Raw genomic sequence first — 17,248 nt, forward strand, 5'->3', positions numbered from 1 at the left:
AGCAGCTCAGCTTCACTGTTTTGTCTTACATCTACTGTTGAGTGATTTTCTGTCTGTTAGTAGGAGAGGATTCTATTTCCCTCCATGTAACTTCTCTTTACAGCATACCTGTATCTTCTCAATTTAAGCTGTGAAAAATGAGGTGATGTTACTACAATAAAATTGAGTCACTGGCCTGAGTTCTGTATTAAAAGGCTGCCACTTCATTTCCTACACTAGACACCTGAGAACTTTTCTTTAGTAAAATCTATATATTGAGAATGTTGATAAAATTTCTTATGGTGGCTCATGCCTGTAATCCTTAATACTCATGGAGCTGATATCTGAGGATGGAGGTTTTAAGCAAGCCCAGGCAAGAAAATCTGTGAGACTTTTATCTCCAATTAACCAGCCAAATGCTGAAAATGAAGTTGTGGTTCAAGTGGCAGCATGTTAGCCTTGAGTCAAAAAGCTCAAGAACAGAGCCCAGGAACTAATTTCATGATCTAGAACTGGTGTGCACATGGGCATGTGCGCGCACATACACACACACACACACACAAAGTCACATACATACACATTGCTAGTGTACACAAGGAGTTACTGTTCCAAATTAAGCCTTGTGGCATTGTTTCCTGTCAGATAGGTTACCAAGCAGCTCAGTGTTATGAAAGATTCCTCATTGGGGAATTTACCTAACCAAGATGAATTCTTGTTTCCTTGTGCACATGCATATTCTTGAAACTCCAACTGTAACAGTCTCTCACTGATAAGTGGCTATACTCAATGAAAAAAGAAAAGAAAAATGACTGTACAGAACTTCAAGAAATTCTAGCAAATTATCTGATTCCTATTGCAAAAGAAAATGTCATTGTCTCCATTATTGGCACTGCTTTTTAAGTGCTGGTATGACAACTACAGCCAGATGCAGCTGCCCACAATTGAGAGCAAAGATACCAGGATAGGAATTACTCTCTTCTGTGCTATAGAAGATTCATGGCTTCATTTTATATGTCCCTGATATGTTTATCTTTCTCACTTTCATCCTGGTCCTGGGATATTAGGGCCTGTAGGCTGTTCCATTTTTGCTGAAGGCTAGTGCTCTAGCCCTTGAGTCACAGCTTCACTTCTGGCATTTTTTGGTGGTTAGATGGAGATAAGAGACTCAGCCCTCCCTTCCCAGGCTGCCTTGAAACCATGATCCTTAGGTCTCAGCCTTATGAGTAGTTCAGAATGAAGGTGTGAGGCGGGTACTGTCTAACTTCCCTTATTCTTTATATGCCACACCATATACCCATGTTTAGTTGATTTTTATTCTTTTAACTTCCTAGTATGTACGTGAGTATTTTTGTTAAGCTCTTAATAGAGACATGTTGAGAAGCATGTTTTCTAAAGATGGATGTTTCTTTTCTATTCCCAACTACAAATTAAAATCTGGTTTGGGTTAGTAAAATTTTATGAATACTATTGACTACAGATAGAAATATTTATTGACTAACTCTCCTCATATATAAATAGAGCTCTGTATTTAGACAACAGTAGGTGTGAGATTTCACTCCTCTATATCCAGTGCTGTTAGCACATGTTTGCCAATTTTGATACAATATGGTGCTTGTGCCAAGTACCTAGTTCATGTTGTAGTTCCATACTTTGATTTTATTCATTCACTGTTTTAGAACCATTTCTTTCTGTTTTTTGTTTTGTTTTGTTTCTGTTTTTGTTTTTTTCATGGAGCTTCAACACTGGGCCTGAGTGCTGTCCCTCAGCTCATCAGCTCAGGCTAGCATCCTTACCATTTGAGCCACAGCACCACATCCGTTGTATGAGTTGCTTTTTAGAGATAAAGCCTTTCCTGCCTGGGTTGACTTAGAACCACGATACTCAGATCTTGACTCCTGAGAAGCTATGATTACAGGAGTGAGTCACCACGCAGGCTTTTTATAACCATTTCTATATCGTGTCACACATCAGTTCTTTCTCTTATAGCTCTAATTTCTTCTACTCATTTTCACTTTTTTGAGGTAGATAGGAATAAGCCATTGATAATTGGCTTACTTTGGAATTTTGCATACATTCTTATCTCAAAGCTGGTACTTTACCACTATATCCCTACTTCAAGCTTTCTGCTGATTGACTGGAGATAAATGTGCCATGGTCTTTTCTCTGACAGCTCCTTTTGACTCAGGATCCTTTCCTCTTGATTTCTTGTTTAGCTAGGATTGCAGGTCTAAGCCACCAGTAGAGATACACTTAATTTCTTGAAGAATCACTAAACTTCAATTTTTATGTACCATTTCACAAACTTTAATTTTTCTCTAGGCTAATAAATAACTAATGGGTGCCCTGAAAAACCAAATTATTGAGTATCATTTTTCTGTTGTGATTTTCTATTTCTAACTTTTAAGTGTTTTTACTGTATACCCAGGATTTTTCTAACATTTAATTTTAGAACTGTTTTCCACTACATTATTCATCTTCTGTGAGATATATAGATGGCAAGATTTATAACTGTTCATTTGCCTGTCCTGCCATTTCTTTCATTGTACTGCAGATTTTTAATTGGATACAAGCACAGTTAATTTACATTTCTGGTGCTTGGGGTACACGGTTTGGCCTTGTGAATGAGACAAAGGATTCTGCCATTTAAACAAACCCAGAGAATAATTATGCTAGTTCTTTTATGAGGTATTGAAATTTGTTTAAGTTATCTGTTTGTGTTTACATTTCCCTTTATTTTCACTATTACTTACAAAGTTCAAGTCTCTATTAAGAAATAATCTATTTTCATATTAAAATACATATGGTCTAGATTGAGTGTTTCATACATGCATGCCCAGTTTCACAATGCCACTGCTTGCTATGTGTGTCATGTTTGGACCACGTGTTATCTGACACCTTCTCTAAGAATCAGATATCTATTGTTTGCAAGTACTTTATGGTCTTATATTTCTTTGATACATGTATCTGTTTTTTCAATTTTGTGTCATTTTTTTAAACTGTGAAAATATTGTACACAGGTGTTACAATTATATGGGTAAGGTAATGTGTGCATTTCTTATCAAGCATTGTTGCCTCCTCCTTTGTTTCCCCTTCCTATCCCTTCCCATCTCCCACCCCTTACCCCCACCCCCATTTGTGCAGGATGAATAAACAACAGGTTTGAGATGCTTTTGTGTTGTTCTTGTGTCTTAAAATATCTCTGGCTCATGGAGGATTTCCTTGTTCATAAAATTCAGTTTTCATTTTCTATTTCTGTAAAGGAAGTGATAGGAATTTTGATGTAGACTGTACTGAGGGTTCTATAGATAGTTTTTCAGTAGTACAGCTATTTTCACCATACTGCTTCTGGCATACAAAATAATGAGAGGTGTGGATTCACATGTGTAATTTTGTTGCTTTTCCCTATTATGGTTCATGACTTTTTTCCCTATTATGGTTCATGTTCTTGTAAATCCTCCTTTTTCTTTATAGATTATTGCTACTTTTGGTAGTCTCTAATTCTTTTTCTTTTACTTGATTATTTCATTCTTCCTACTAATTTTGGGTTTGTTTTTCTAGTTGCTTGAGATGTAGCACAGGTTCTTTAGCACAACATTTGAACTCCAGATTTCAGCAAAGGTTGTGATAGTTTCATTTCTGTTTTCATTTTTATTTGTTCCAAAGATTGGTTAACTTCTTGAAATTTGCCTTGAAAATCAAGTCTTTAATCATGTATTAATCATTTAATTCAATTGAATACTTTTAAGTTAATTAAATTTTAATAAAATTGAAGACTTTATTTCTGGTTTAAGAAGAACTCATTTCATTTCAGTATTATGGGAATATTTTTGGTGTTTAACTTGTTAATTTCTAGCCTTACAACAGTGGGGCTTGCACATGTACTCAATGTATTTTAAATAATATTTTGTATGATTTTTTATTGGAAAAGTGCTGTACAGAGGGGTTACAGTTTGAGCAATGTAATGAGTACATTTTCTATTGAGTATTGTTGCTTCCTCCTTTGTTTTCCCACTACCATCCCTTCCCTCCCACTCCACAAGTATGCCCCCCAAAAGTTCTTTTTCAACATAGTTTTGTACATCTCACTGTTACAATGGGTCAACCTGTATCCTTATGTAAGCATTTTGTTTTTTCCCTTTCCCTCCCCAAATTAGAGAAGTGTAGATACAAGATACAGGCCACCATCATCAAATACAGTGACAATAGTGGTTATACTGTGTGGCAGGAACATACAAAGAAACGAAAAAAAACACATGGTACATTATAAATACATTAGAAACAATAGTCAGAAAGAAAAATATATTTGTGTCCCTATTTTGGGGTTCATTTTACTTGACATCATCTAATATGATCATATGTACATGGCTTTGGCCTTGTCATAAACACATACTAGTTGTTATAAATAAGGGAAACCATGTGATGTTGTTTCTTTGGGCCTGATTTACTTCAATGTATTTTAAATGACATTTATTTATTTGATTTTTGGTAGGTCATGGTGCTTGAACTCTGGACTTGGGCACTGTTCCTGCATTCTTTAGCTTAAGGAGAGTGCTCTATCACTTGAGCCACATTGCCACTTCCTGTTTTCTGGTGGTTAAGTGGAGATAAGTGTCTCATGGACTTTCCTGAAGGGGCTGGCTTTGAACCATGATCCTCAGATTTCAGCCCCATGAGTAGCTAGGATTAAGCCCCTGGCAGCCAGCTATTTCCATACTTTTTATATCTGGCTGTTTTGTTTCCTATCCCATGATCTCTCCTGTAGAATGCTCAATATGTGGGTGAGAGATGGTTTACTCAGACATTGGGTGAAGTGTTCTCTAGATGTATGTGAGGCTCATCTAATCAAGTTTTATTGTGTTCACAGGAAACAGGGTATATGTTCTTGTATATCTTTCTTGTTCATTAATGTTTCTGTTTTGTGGTCTGAAAAACTGACTTTAGCATTTCATGTAGGAAGGGTTTAATGCAGATTCATTCTATTAACTGTGCTTTTCTGGGAACATTTTTATCCTTCCTCCATTTCTACAGGCTAGCATTACTAGGTGCAATACTCTTGTTGGATAATTTAAATTTTTTGTCTTCAGTACTGTAAAGAGCTCTTGCCATGTTCTGTTGACTTATATGGACTCTACTAAGCTATTATAGAAATTGGTGCACACCTATATGAATATGAGTCTCATTTTTGTTATACTTTAGAGAATTCTCTCTGTATATGCATTTCAGTTGTGGGAGCTTCATGCTAAGACAGTTTGCTGTAGATGTCATGAACAAAATTTGATAATCATTTCATTTCTAGGACTGTTACTTTGTTACTTTCAGAAAATACTCTCATAAACTTTTGACAACTTTTTCCCACATCTTCATTCCTACATTTTATTCCTCCATATGTGTATGTTCAATTAAATTTTCCATAAGCTTACTAATTTCTTCTGTTTAGAACATTTTGAATATGACAGATTTTGATTGTGATCATTTCATATATACCTATAGTATAGATTGAACAAGTTGATCCTTTCCCTTAGTACATCCAATATGCCTTCATTGTTTCCTTTTAAACAATACCAGTTGATTTCATTATATTAGATTCTTTAGAATATGAGAATAGGCCCACGCAATCTCAGCTTGCATGTAAATACACACAAACACAAACAGACATTTACTCAAATCCTTGTTGCACATAGACAAAAAATGAAAGAAGGAAAAGTACTTTGATCCTTTCTATATTGCTCTATTGCTTCCTTTACAATATCTCAATCTAAATATATATGGAAGAGAGTAGTGATCAATGCATTTTATCATGGATGCCTTGGAACTGGGGTATCTATACAAAGCTTACCTACAATTCTCTTCTCAATCCTCATGTCATGCTTTCCTTTCTCCAAAATGAGTTCCTTGAAATTGGATGCATCCTTTTCATTGTGTTAGATAAATAAAAATAAAATCGTTGCCCTCAATAGTTCAGTTCTTTTTCTGGTTGTTATTAGTAAGAACTATTCAATATGTTGGTCTGTGAGCAGAGCTGCTATACAATCATTCATAAATAACACTTTGCTTCTGCATATTGCAGATAATTAAATATTCCTTAGTTATCCTGACATGCCTCTAAACACATAACAAATTGGGTAACTTAAAACACAAAAATTATTTTCCACACAGGTATGGCCAGTTGCCCTAGTATAAATGCAACACAACAAACATGTGCTGTCTGATAAAAACCAAATCCAAGATAAGGGTCTTTCCTAAGGTGCATGTGGTAAAGGGGAAAACAAGCTCTTCCTCAATTTAAATAAGTTTCTGAATCTCATTCATGAGAAATGCCCTTCATGTCATTATCTAGATTTTTTATTTTTCGGTTATGGATCTTGAACTCTGGCTGGGTACTGTCCCTAGGCTCTTCAGCTCAAGGCTAGCACTCTACTACTTGAGCCAGTGTCACATCCAGCTTTTTCTGTTTATGTGGCGGTGAGGAATTGAACCCAAGGCAAGCACTCTATCACTGAGCCAGCTTCCTAGCCCACTTTACCTAGATCTTTATACAAGCATATGACACTACATTCACATTCCATTCTAATTGAGGTAATATATTAACATATTCCTGGACAAAAAAGCAAGCATTTAATGTATCATAGTCTTAAGTTTTGGAATATTCCTCCTCAAATTATTTGCTCATTTTGCAGGTTTATTTTCAAGAACTACCAGAGTGTTTTGGCCTTGGCTTTTGCTATTGAGGAGATCAACAAAAATCCTGATCTTTTATATAACATGACTTTGGGATTTGATATTTATGATGTTGAATTCAGAACTTGGACAATGTTTAAGAATCCCTTCACTTGTCTCTTTGGGAAGTACAAGATTCCAAACTACTCCTGCATGAGAGAAAGCAGGTCTATAGCAGTACTTACAGGACCATCAGGAATAACATCTGACCAGATTGGGACATTATTAGGACTCTACAGATTTCCACAGGTGAGGGTGCAAATTGTGGAAGGATATAATAATGTCTAATTTGGTGGAATTTCCGATGTTAGAAGAGAATGATAGGAAGATATTCTATTTATGAACCTATCAAGTTTTGTGGTATCAAAGAGTATTTATTCAAAGATATTTGGAAATATATATTTTCACACTTTGGAAAAAGAGAGAAGATTTGAGCTGACAAATGTATAATGTATTATTTCGAGACATCAATAATTTTCTTTAATACATCAGGAAATGGAAAATGGTATAGGAGTGTGAAAATATATTGAGAGTGTAGTGATAGCTCATAGCAGTAATCCTAACTAATAAGAAAACATGTATCTCAAATTAAATATCAATGGGCACAAGGTGAATGCATGAGTCCATTGGTCAACACAAGTGTTGAGGTAAATTGCCAAAGAAGTGCAAAAAGCCATGAGTTTGTGCCTCTGGCATTCATACACACACACACACACACACACACACACACACACACACACACATGCATGCAGGCACACAAAACTTACTATATTGAGTGAAGTAAATCAGGTTCAGAATGAGAAAGTGTAGATATGTGAAAGTTAGATCTAAAATATGATTATGTCATATGAAATAAGTATGGAACACATTATAGCCACTTACATATATACACGATTAATCTGACTTAAGTAAGGTATACACAACCGTGGAACTCCATCGTGTTACTTTTCTGGCCTATTAACAGTATAAAAATGAACACCAAAAAGGTGAAGCATATCTTGTGTGAGTGGGTTAGATGTTAAGGGAAAAATGCAAAGAAATATAGAGTGGATGGGTGGCAAAAACCAATATGATATACAATGGGTATATAAGAAAATGGAATTAGGAATGGGTCAGGTTGATATAGATGGGAAGAGTTGATGGAAATAGTGACAAATATCGAGATAATTACAAGTCAATTGATATGTTGTGCAACATTTCAAAAACAATTAAATTATTTTTTCAAAAAATAAAGCAAAACCTACCTTCTACCTACTTCAATTGGTTCTTAAAAGAATTCAAGATTGAAATTATAATGCATGGAAATCTTCTCATTCATGGAGCATCCAATTTTCTTTAACTTTAGCTTACCTTTGGGCCTTTTGATCATGCCCTGAGTGACCATAACAAGTTTCCTGCTCTCTATCAGATGGCCCCAAAGGACTCATCAATAGCTACTGCCATGGTCTCCTTACTGCTTCACTTCAGCTGGAACTGGGTGGGACTATTGACCTCACAAGATGAGAATGGTGCCTGGATTCTTGCTGAATTGAAAGAAGAGATGGCCAAAAACAGAGTTTGTGTAGCCTATGAGCTAATGCTCTCAACCCAAGATACATCATATATATTCAAACTTATGGCAGTTCATAATGAGATAAATCTATCTTCAGCAAGTGTCCTCATCATATATGGTGATAATGATTCACTGATAGCTTTAATGATATTTATCGAGCAAATTTTTCTACATGGCAAAGTTTGTATTGTGAACTGTCAGTGGGATTTCACCATGAAAAGGAAATATTTCATGCTAGGCTCATTGCATGTACCTCTTATTTTTACACACCATCATGTAGAAGTTTCTGGATTCACAGATTTTGTCAAGGCAGTTAAGCCTTCCAAATACCCAGAAGACATTTTTCTTGCCAGGTTGTGGTTTCTGTCTTTTAATTGCTCAGATTCTGAGTCTGACTGTATAACATGGGATAACTGTGCTCATGATGCCTCTTTGGATTGGTTGCCTGTGCATATTTTTGAAATGATTATGTCTGGAGAGAGTTTCAATATATACAATGCTGTGTATGCTGTGGCCCAGGCTCTGCATGAGATGTTTCTTCATCAAAGAGAAGTTCAAACAATGGGAAATAGTAAACAAAGAGTGCCTTCCCCAGAAGAGGTAATTATTCTATGGAGGAGTATCTATGGAGGAGTACACATTATGAGCAAGGGCACTTTCTAGAAGGGATCCTTACTGTCTGAAATTCGATATTTCTGTATGTAAGTCTGCTTGTTTCTGTACTTGTATATATATGACTTGTGTTTATATTCACAAATATGAAAATATGTTTATATTCATATGTCATACTAATTTGGTTGTTGAAATTAATTAATATTGCTGTATTTAAAGCAATTTTCTCAACTGTTTAGCTTTTCCTTTCTATTATCAGAAATTAATAGGAGTACAAATTTGAATAAATATACAATCACATTCAAAAATTAAATATTTCATTTGCTTATCCAAACCTTATGTGATTCTTTATGTGTCCATGTAATTAGGGTAACATGTGTGGATATGCTGGTAAGAAAACAATAGGCCAGTAACAAGATAAAACATATTCCACATTACTGTAAGCTAATTTTGGCCAGTGCAGGGATGTGAACACACTATCTGGGCTATGTCCCTGAGTGTCTATGTACTCAAGGCTAGTGCTCAACTACTTTAACACAGCATTTCTTCTGTTTTTTTTCTGAATTGATTTTGGAGACATGGTTCTCTCTAACTTTTCTGCACAGGCTGGCCTCCAATCCTGATCCTCTTGTCTGAGAAACCTACATAGCTCAGTTTACAACCATCAGCCAACTCCTGTTGGCTGATGAATTCCTTTAGTTACTAATAACTCATCATGTTAATACCCAGTATTTTGAAAACTGCAAACTGAGCTTCTCCCTATACTTTCCTTCAATCAAAGCAAAGGATGACCTAATGAACAGAATTATTCGTATTTTTCATGAGAGACCAATTTTATTCAACTTTTGGAATTAAACATTTAACAACCTGAAATTATAAACGTTCATAAAATAATGGTTAGGGCAAGATCGAGTAAAATGATATCTGTGGAAAAAGTCTTTCTACTCCTTTTCTAAGTGACCAGTAAAGATTATTTTTCAGAGTGATTAATTATTTCTCCATAGATTTTTCTTCTGAGATAATTCATTGTGTGTCATTACTCTTTTTGAATTCAGAATCAGAGATTAAAGGCAATCAGGAGTGTTTCTTACTTCAGGTTTTTGTCTTAACTCTGGGATGTACTTCACTATAAGATAATGTCTCTTTTAGCTGCACACTTTCCTGAAGAGCATCCAGTTTTATAATCGTACTAGAGATCAGGTGATTTGGGATGAGAAAAGACAACTGGAGCCAGAATATGACATTCTGAACATTTGGAATTTTCCAGAAGGTCTTGCACTTGAGGTGAAAGTAGGGAACTTTTCTCCATTTGCTCCACATGGCAATCAAATTTCTTTATCTGAAGATATGGTAGAGTGGGCCATTGGAACTACAGGGGTGAGTAGGATCTAATTCTCATAATTTTAAGGACACACATCAGTAAGAGTCACCTTTAAATTTATACCTGTCTGAGTGACAGCAAATTTCTCCTATTATCCTAGCAGCTAATAGAGCTGAGATTGGAATAGCATAGCTAAGAGTCAGCTCACACTGGAAACTCTGTGAGATGCTTATCTCCAATTAACTTCCCAAAACCTGGAAGTAGAGCTGTGACTCAGACAGTAGAATCCTATCCTTGAGTGAAAACAGCTGAAGTCCAGTGTCAAGACATGAGTTCAAGTCCCAGGATCAGATACAAAAGAGTTAAATGTGTTTCTACATGTTGATTTTGAATATTGTCATAGAATGCAAATTTGTTTTATGTCAGTAGGTATCTAACACTGTGATAAAGTACCTCAGGATGTAATTCATGTGGTTGAAAGCTTTCTTTGCTGCTTTCTGCAAAGGTTCATTTAATGGCTAATTGAATTGCTATTTATTCACCTTTGGTTAAGATGAATCATTGAAGGCATCTGTGAGGAAATCTCATGTCATGGCCACTGGGGAAAAAAGATAAAGATAAGATGACCCTGGGGTTCACATAACCCTATAAAGTGGTTTCCTACTTGCTCTTTCCCAAGTCAAACATTAGTAGGTTACAAAATATAATGGCATGAATTCAAGAAAAATCCATAGGGCTGTACACTTAAATTACGTTCTCACAACAACCTTCAGCCTTTTAAAGATTCCATACCTTTCAGTGATTCAACAGGCTAGATCAAGGTTGTAGCACATAGCCTTTGGAAATCATGGAATATGGAATATAAAACAGAATTCAATAAATTGGCTGCAATTACCTGCCTAAATTATTATGCTCAAAATCACATTCCTTAAAACAATGGATTTTTGCAATGTTCTATATGAATCTGAACAGTCACTGGCACACTCCTGCCTTTCCTCAGACTCCTCACTCTGTCTGCAGTGAGAGTTGTGGTCCTGGATTCAGAAAATCTCCTCAGGAGGAAAAAGCTGCCTGTTGCTTTGATTGTGCACCTTGTTCAGAAAATGAGATTGCTAATGGGACAGGTGAGTCTGTGACTTATGAAGAAATTCTTTACCTCTCCCTAGTGTTCCTCAATCCAAACAAGTCAATGCAAAAGTTGTGTATTTGGATTACAGACCTCATGCTCCTCTCCCTGTTAATAACTCAATTCTGATAAGTAGTGGTATTACTACTTGTAATATAATAGATCAAAGCTTTGAATTATATATTTAGTTATAGTTTCCAGGCTATTGCACGGAAAGTTATCTACAGGAATCCTTCTTTCTTTTTAATTTTTTATTGTGAAAGTACTGTACAGAAGGGTTACAATTAGATGGGAAAGATAATGAGTACATTTCTTATCAAGCAGTTTAGCCTCCTCTTTTGTTTCGCCTTCCCATCCCTTCCCAGGCTCCTGTCCCCACCCAACCCTCCCTGAACCAACAAAGTTGTAAAGTTCGTTTTTGACATGACAACTTGTACTTCTCATTGTTGCAATGGATCGACCTGTGTCCTTATTTAAATGACTTTTTTATCTCCTTCCCCACCACAAATTATACCGACATCAAATACAGTGAAAGCAGGGGTTATACTGTGGGAGTGGGACATACAAAGCAACAAAGAAATAATCTTGTGCATGCATTATAAACGCGTAAAAGAAAAAAAAAAACATTTGAATACATATCTTAGGGTTCATTTTCCTAACATCACTTTATGTGACATTTTCTGCTTGACTCAGACATATACTGGATATTGCAAATAAGGGAAACCATGGGACCTATGTTTCTTTGGGCTTGGCTTATTTCACTTAATATAATTTTTTCCAAGTCTTTCCATTTCCTAACAAATGGGGCAATGTCATTCTTTCTGATGGAGGCATAGAATTCCATTTTGTATATATACCACATTTTCTTGATGCATTCATCCACTGTGGGGCATCAGGGTTGGTTCCATATCTTAGCTATAGTAAATAACGTTGCAATAAACCGAAGGGAACCTTACTCCATTGTTGGTGGGAGTGTAAACTTGTTCAACTACTTTGGAAATTAGAACTCCACATAGAGTTCCCCTATGACCCAGCAATCCCACTTTTGGGCATTTACCCAAAAGTTTACAAACAAGACCACACTAAAGCTACCAGGAATCTTTCTTAACACTAATCATTAGGAAAAGTCTAAACACTAACAGGAAGTTAAACCTAAGTATTACTAAGGAGAGTGTTCATCTTAGAAGTTATATTGTATGCACATAGGAATCAGGGATCTCACATATGTTTATATCTCAGTGCCCAGAACCCTTCTTGGCCCAGTAAGCTAAATTCAGTGTAAGAAATGAGCATGACTATACAATGTCCAAGAGAGATTAATCTATGCCCACAGCTTCAAAGGTGAGCAGGCAAGTCAAATCTAGTGAGATGAAATCCAGGATAATGTACCATAGGGTAAAATTAATGTTTTAAAGAGACATGTGGAGACACTTAAGCTGTTTAATTACAATTTAAATATGATTGAAGAACTGTTAATGAGAGTGAGTGGTGTAGAAAAATTTAATAAGATGGTATAGTAGCCCAATTGTTACATTATCAATACATGTGATAGTCATTGAGTGAAAACAATCTTAAGTAAAAAAGACTGATGGAAGTATAAATATCACCCCATTTGTAAGCAAATGAAAAAACATGGAAAAAATATGAAGTGAAGTAAGCCAGATTCAAAGAAACATAGGCTCCATAGTATCCCTTATTTGCAATAATTAGTATATGTCTAGGATAATCGTAGCAGATAAACAGAATAGCTCAATGGCCTTGATCATATGACCATATAAGGTGATGCTAAGTAAAATGTACTTCAAGAAACAAGTAGAAGAACTCTGTCTTTATTGTTGTTTTTTTAATGTACTATGTGATTTCATGCATCTTTTGTATATTTCCCCCTTTTAGTATACTCCTGTTGTCACTGTATTTGATTTTTGTAACCTAGAAATGTTTATCTGAATTAGGGGAAAAAAAAGGGAAAAACAGAATAGTTAGACAAAGGACAAAGTGGGAACCAATACAACGACATGCACAAGACAGTATGTTGGAAATAATCTGGACAATTTGTGGGGGAAATCTTCAGGGGAAGGAAAGTAGGAGAAAAATGAGGGAAGGGGTAACATGTTTGACAATAAAAGTACTTATTACCTTATTTATGTAACTGTAACCCCTCTGTCCTTTACCTTGCAATAACAAAAGTCTGAATAAAGAAGATAAAAACAGGAGGTGGTTATGGCCTGGGAAAAATACAAAAAAGCTTTTATGATACTAAATGCTGACATCTCAGAATTTCACTTAAAAGAAAAATTTCCTAAAATCTTTAAGAAAATGAGGTTCATAAAAAGAAGTAATGGTAATGTACATGTCTCAGCAGATATGGAGCAATGTGTGAAGTGTCCAGATCATCAGTATGCCAACATACAGAAGGACCAGTGCTTCTTGAGAGCTGCAAGTTTCCTGGCATTTGAAGATCCCTTGGGCATGTGTCTGGCCTGTATGGCTCTTTGCTTCTCCATGCTGACTGCTGCTGTTCTTGGGGTGTTTGTGAAACACCAAGACACTGCCATTGTCAAGGCCAATAACCGGGCTCTCAGCTACATCTTGCTCATCTCCCTCATCTTCTGTTTCCTCTGTTCCTTGCTGTTTCTCGGCCGTCCCAACACAGTCACATGCATCCTGCAGCAGGTTACATTTGGGGTTGTGTTCACTGTGGCTGTTTCCACAGTGTTGGCCAAAACAGTGACTGTGGTTCTGGCTTTCAAGGCCACTTCCCCAGGAAGAAGGATGAGGTGGCTGCTGGTATCAGGGGCTCCTAACTTCATCATCCCCATCTGCACCCTCATCCAGGTGACTCTCTGTGGAATCTGGCTGGGAACCTCTCCTCCCTTTGTGGACACTGATTCACACTCAGAACATGGCCACATCATCATCCTGTGTAACAAGGGCTCCCTCACTGCCTTCTACTCTGTCCTGGGATACTTGGGCTCCCTGGCCCTGGCCAGCTTCACTGTGGCTTTTCTGGCCAGAAACCTTCCTGACACCTTCAATGAGGCCAAGTTCCTGACCTTCAGCATGCTGGTGTTCTGCAGTGTGTGGCTCACATTCCTGCCTGTCTATCACAGTGCCAAGGGGAAGGTCATAGTGGCTGTGGAGGTCTTCTCTATCTTGGCCTCCAGTGCTGGCCTACTGGGATGCATTTTTGCTCCAAAGTGTTACATCATCTTGTTAGTTTCAAATAGAAATTCTTTATATGGCTTCAGGGTGAAAGACAGTAGGAGAAATAAACATTCTTAAGATTAAGCACATAGGTTTGATTCATATAGACAAGGTCTGATGTAAGTCTACAGTAATTATTCCTTTCGTTATAGTTTATATTTTAGAATTTATATTTCAAAGACTAAGGATCTAGTGTGCATTTTCCTAGCAGTGGTAGTCAACAAGTGATGGTGATCACAATTTAAACTGTAGTTTTGGTTGTATATTTTTGGTTCCTCCTTTTTAATCTGCACTTAATTCTATTATCTCCTCTTTATAATGTCTTTTCACTCTTGTTTTCCCAATAACTCTTCTAAATTTTTCAGCTTATTAACTTCCTGTCTGCACACCAACATGTTGCAGAGCCCTCCAAACTATTTCATTAATATTTTCTTCTTCACAAATTTACATCCTTTAATGTTGTACTTAGAGTTTGTTTTATTCTATACTTGTATATTTCCATTCACACATTCACCTTTTGATATTATCCCTGTGTCTCATTTATGGGCCCTTTCTCTCTGTCCCAGTCTTTCTTTCTCTTTGATTTACTCCATCTCCTTCTTTGTCTTCCTCTTCCTTTTCACACTATTTTCATCATAAAACTTAGGAATGAAATGTATATATTACAAAAATTAAGCCTCTATTGATGATTACAATGTATAAGATATTTTGCACTTTCTCCTAATATTAAAGTCCATTATTGATAATAGTAATCCCCTTCTTGCCTGGATATCAGTTATATTTTATTGTTGATTCATCACTATGCATTACTTTGACACAAAGAATTTTGGATATTAATTATATAAGATTATCTCTTAATAACATCTTTCTTACAATCTGTTCAACATGAACATTTTTATTTGTCATATTTCAAAACTCCTAATTTGATAAGAAAAGCATCACTTATCGGTTCAAATAGGTTGACCTAGTCCATTCCATATAATTTTTACAAAATCACATATTTAAGTGATATAGACACAATTGCACTCATTTCTTGTCTCTTCTACTGTTAGTTACATGTTTCTTCTCATATTAATTCATTTCATTTTTGCATATGAGTAGTCAAGTCCTATATTGTCCTTTAACTCTGTCATTCAATCCTTCTTTACCATTTGACTCACAACTCCATTTTTAGCTGTTTGTCTGTTATTGGAAATCAGAGTCTGATACATTTTCTTCCCCAGTTTGACTTCAAACCAATTTTTATTTTTACATTTCTAAATAATAAATAACTGGCTATGAAATGTACTATAACTTTGTATAATTTAAAATTTTAGTTTACAATGTAACAATATTTGACAAAATATTGTGTGTATTTTTTTTGTTCAGGGCATAATGTTTAACAAATGAAAATGTAATTAATTTTCAACTTCCTCAGTATGGTATTCAAGATATCAAAATATACATGTTTTTACTATATCCTTTATTAATTTAAGGCATTTCATTGATAGAATTGAGTTCATATTATTGAGTAAAATACTGAATCATCATTGTATGATATGAAATTATGGGGAGAATATGTGGTTTCATTGAGTTTGTATAGCATTTTGTAGCCTTTGGTAATTTTTTCTTAGGATTTCTGTAATCTTACACAACATTTTTCTATTAAATGAAGAAATGAAAGAATATATACATGGATGGGTTGATGTGTTGAAGTAAGATTGGATGAATGGGAGATAAGGAAAAAGTAAATGCATGTAAAGGAAAAGTTCATAGATAAATAGGTAGAAGAACATAGGCAAAAATGGAACAAGGAAAATGTAGCCATATGTGCTATGTTTATTTGTGTTACAATAAAACTTTATTCATAAGAAACAGGCTGGATTTGGTCCTCGAGTCATGGTTTACCTATTTTCTGTGTTGTGTGTGTTTGTGTCTGTGTCTGTGTTTGTGTGTGTGGTAATGAGAATCAAATTTCATATCTTTTTATCTGATTTTTGTTGCTTTAAAACAGGTTACATATATTATATTAAACATTGGAAATTTCATATGAATGGAGCAGAATATAGCAATAAAGACCATTAGGATGATTTAAAATTTTTAGAGGAAATAAAATGTAATGGATATAGGACATTTAGAAAAAAAGACTTTATATGCTCACATAAAACTACCATAATGAAATTAATTTTTAACTATACACTCTATTAAAACCTTAAAGTAATACAAAAAATAAAACTTAAAGACAATTTACTTAGAGTTGGAAAAGTAACATCTCCTTTTGTCAATTAGGACTAAACTTCATGTATACCCTTAAATGGTGGCTTCCTAAAACAAATACCAAGGACTCTCTATCTAAGAAAAGATCTGTAAAGACTCCTACAATGAAAAGGAAAGCTATGCTATAAGAGACAGGATAAGAAAATGAAAAGATGATGTTAATCCTTCTAATCCTGGAGCATGGGAGGTTTTGTGACTTTCTAAGGTCTGTTTTGATATTCTTTTCAGGTTTTTGAAGTTTTCTTCAGAGAGGACTTTCACTTCTTTGGTGAAGTTAAATCCTACATATTTTCCTTTTATGAGGCTATTATGAATGGAATAGCTATGCTGATTAAATCCATGCTATTCTCATTGTTGGCATACAGAAAAGCCATTGATTTTTTTAAAATTTTTTTTATTGTGATAATTCTGTACAGAGGAGTTACAATTACAAGGGCAAGATAATGAGTACATTTCTTATCAAGCATTGTAGCTTCCTCCT

At 35.4% G+C, this 17,248-nt stretch overlaps 1 protein-coding gene across 1 annotated transcript; it reads left to right on the plus strand.

Moving 5' to 3' along the window:
• Window positions 1–6,597: 6,597 nt before the first annotated feature.
• On the plus strand, window positions 6,598–14,589 carry LOC122119933 (vomeronasal type-2 receptor 116-like). Its single transcript, XM_042693984.1, has 5 exons — window positions 6,598–6,945; window positions 8,042–8,848; window positions 10,010–10,237; window positions 11,182–11,305; window positions 13,670–14,589. Exons 1-5 carry the CDS (start codon window positions 6,598–6,600, stop codon window positions 14,587–14,589), a joined length of 2,427 nt encoding a protein of 808 aa, XP_042549918.1.
• The last annotated feature ends 2,659 nt before the right edge of the window (window positions 14,590–17,248 follow it).

This window comes from Dipodomys spectabilis, unplaced genomic scaffold (assembly GCF_019054845.1).
Source record: "Dipodomys spectabilis isolate Male_0828 unplaced genomic scaffold, ASM1905484v1 ptg000173l, whole genome shotgun sequence".
Taxonomy (NCBI): Eukaryota; Metazoa; Chordata; class Mammalia; order Rodentia; family Heteromyidae; genus Dipodomys; species Dipodomys spectabilis.

Excerpts from the sequence above, each read along its gene's own strand:
- LOC122119933 (XM_042693984.1), top strand. The coding sequence starts at position 6,598 with ATGTATCATAGTCTTAAGTTTTGGAATATTCCTCCTCAAATTATTTGC. Across the intron at positions 6,946-8,041 it reads GACTCTACAGATTTCCACAG|CTTACCTTTGGGCCTTTTGA; the intron begins GTGAGGGTGCAA and ends CTTTAACTTTAG. Across the intron at positions 10,238-11,181 it reads GGGCCATTGGAACTACAGGG|ACTCCTCACTCTGTCTGCAG; the intron begins GTGAGTAGGATC and ends GCCTTTCCTCAG.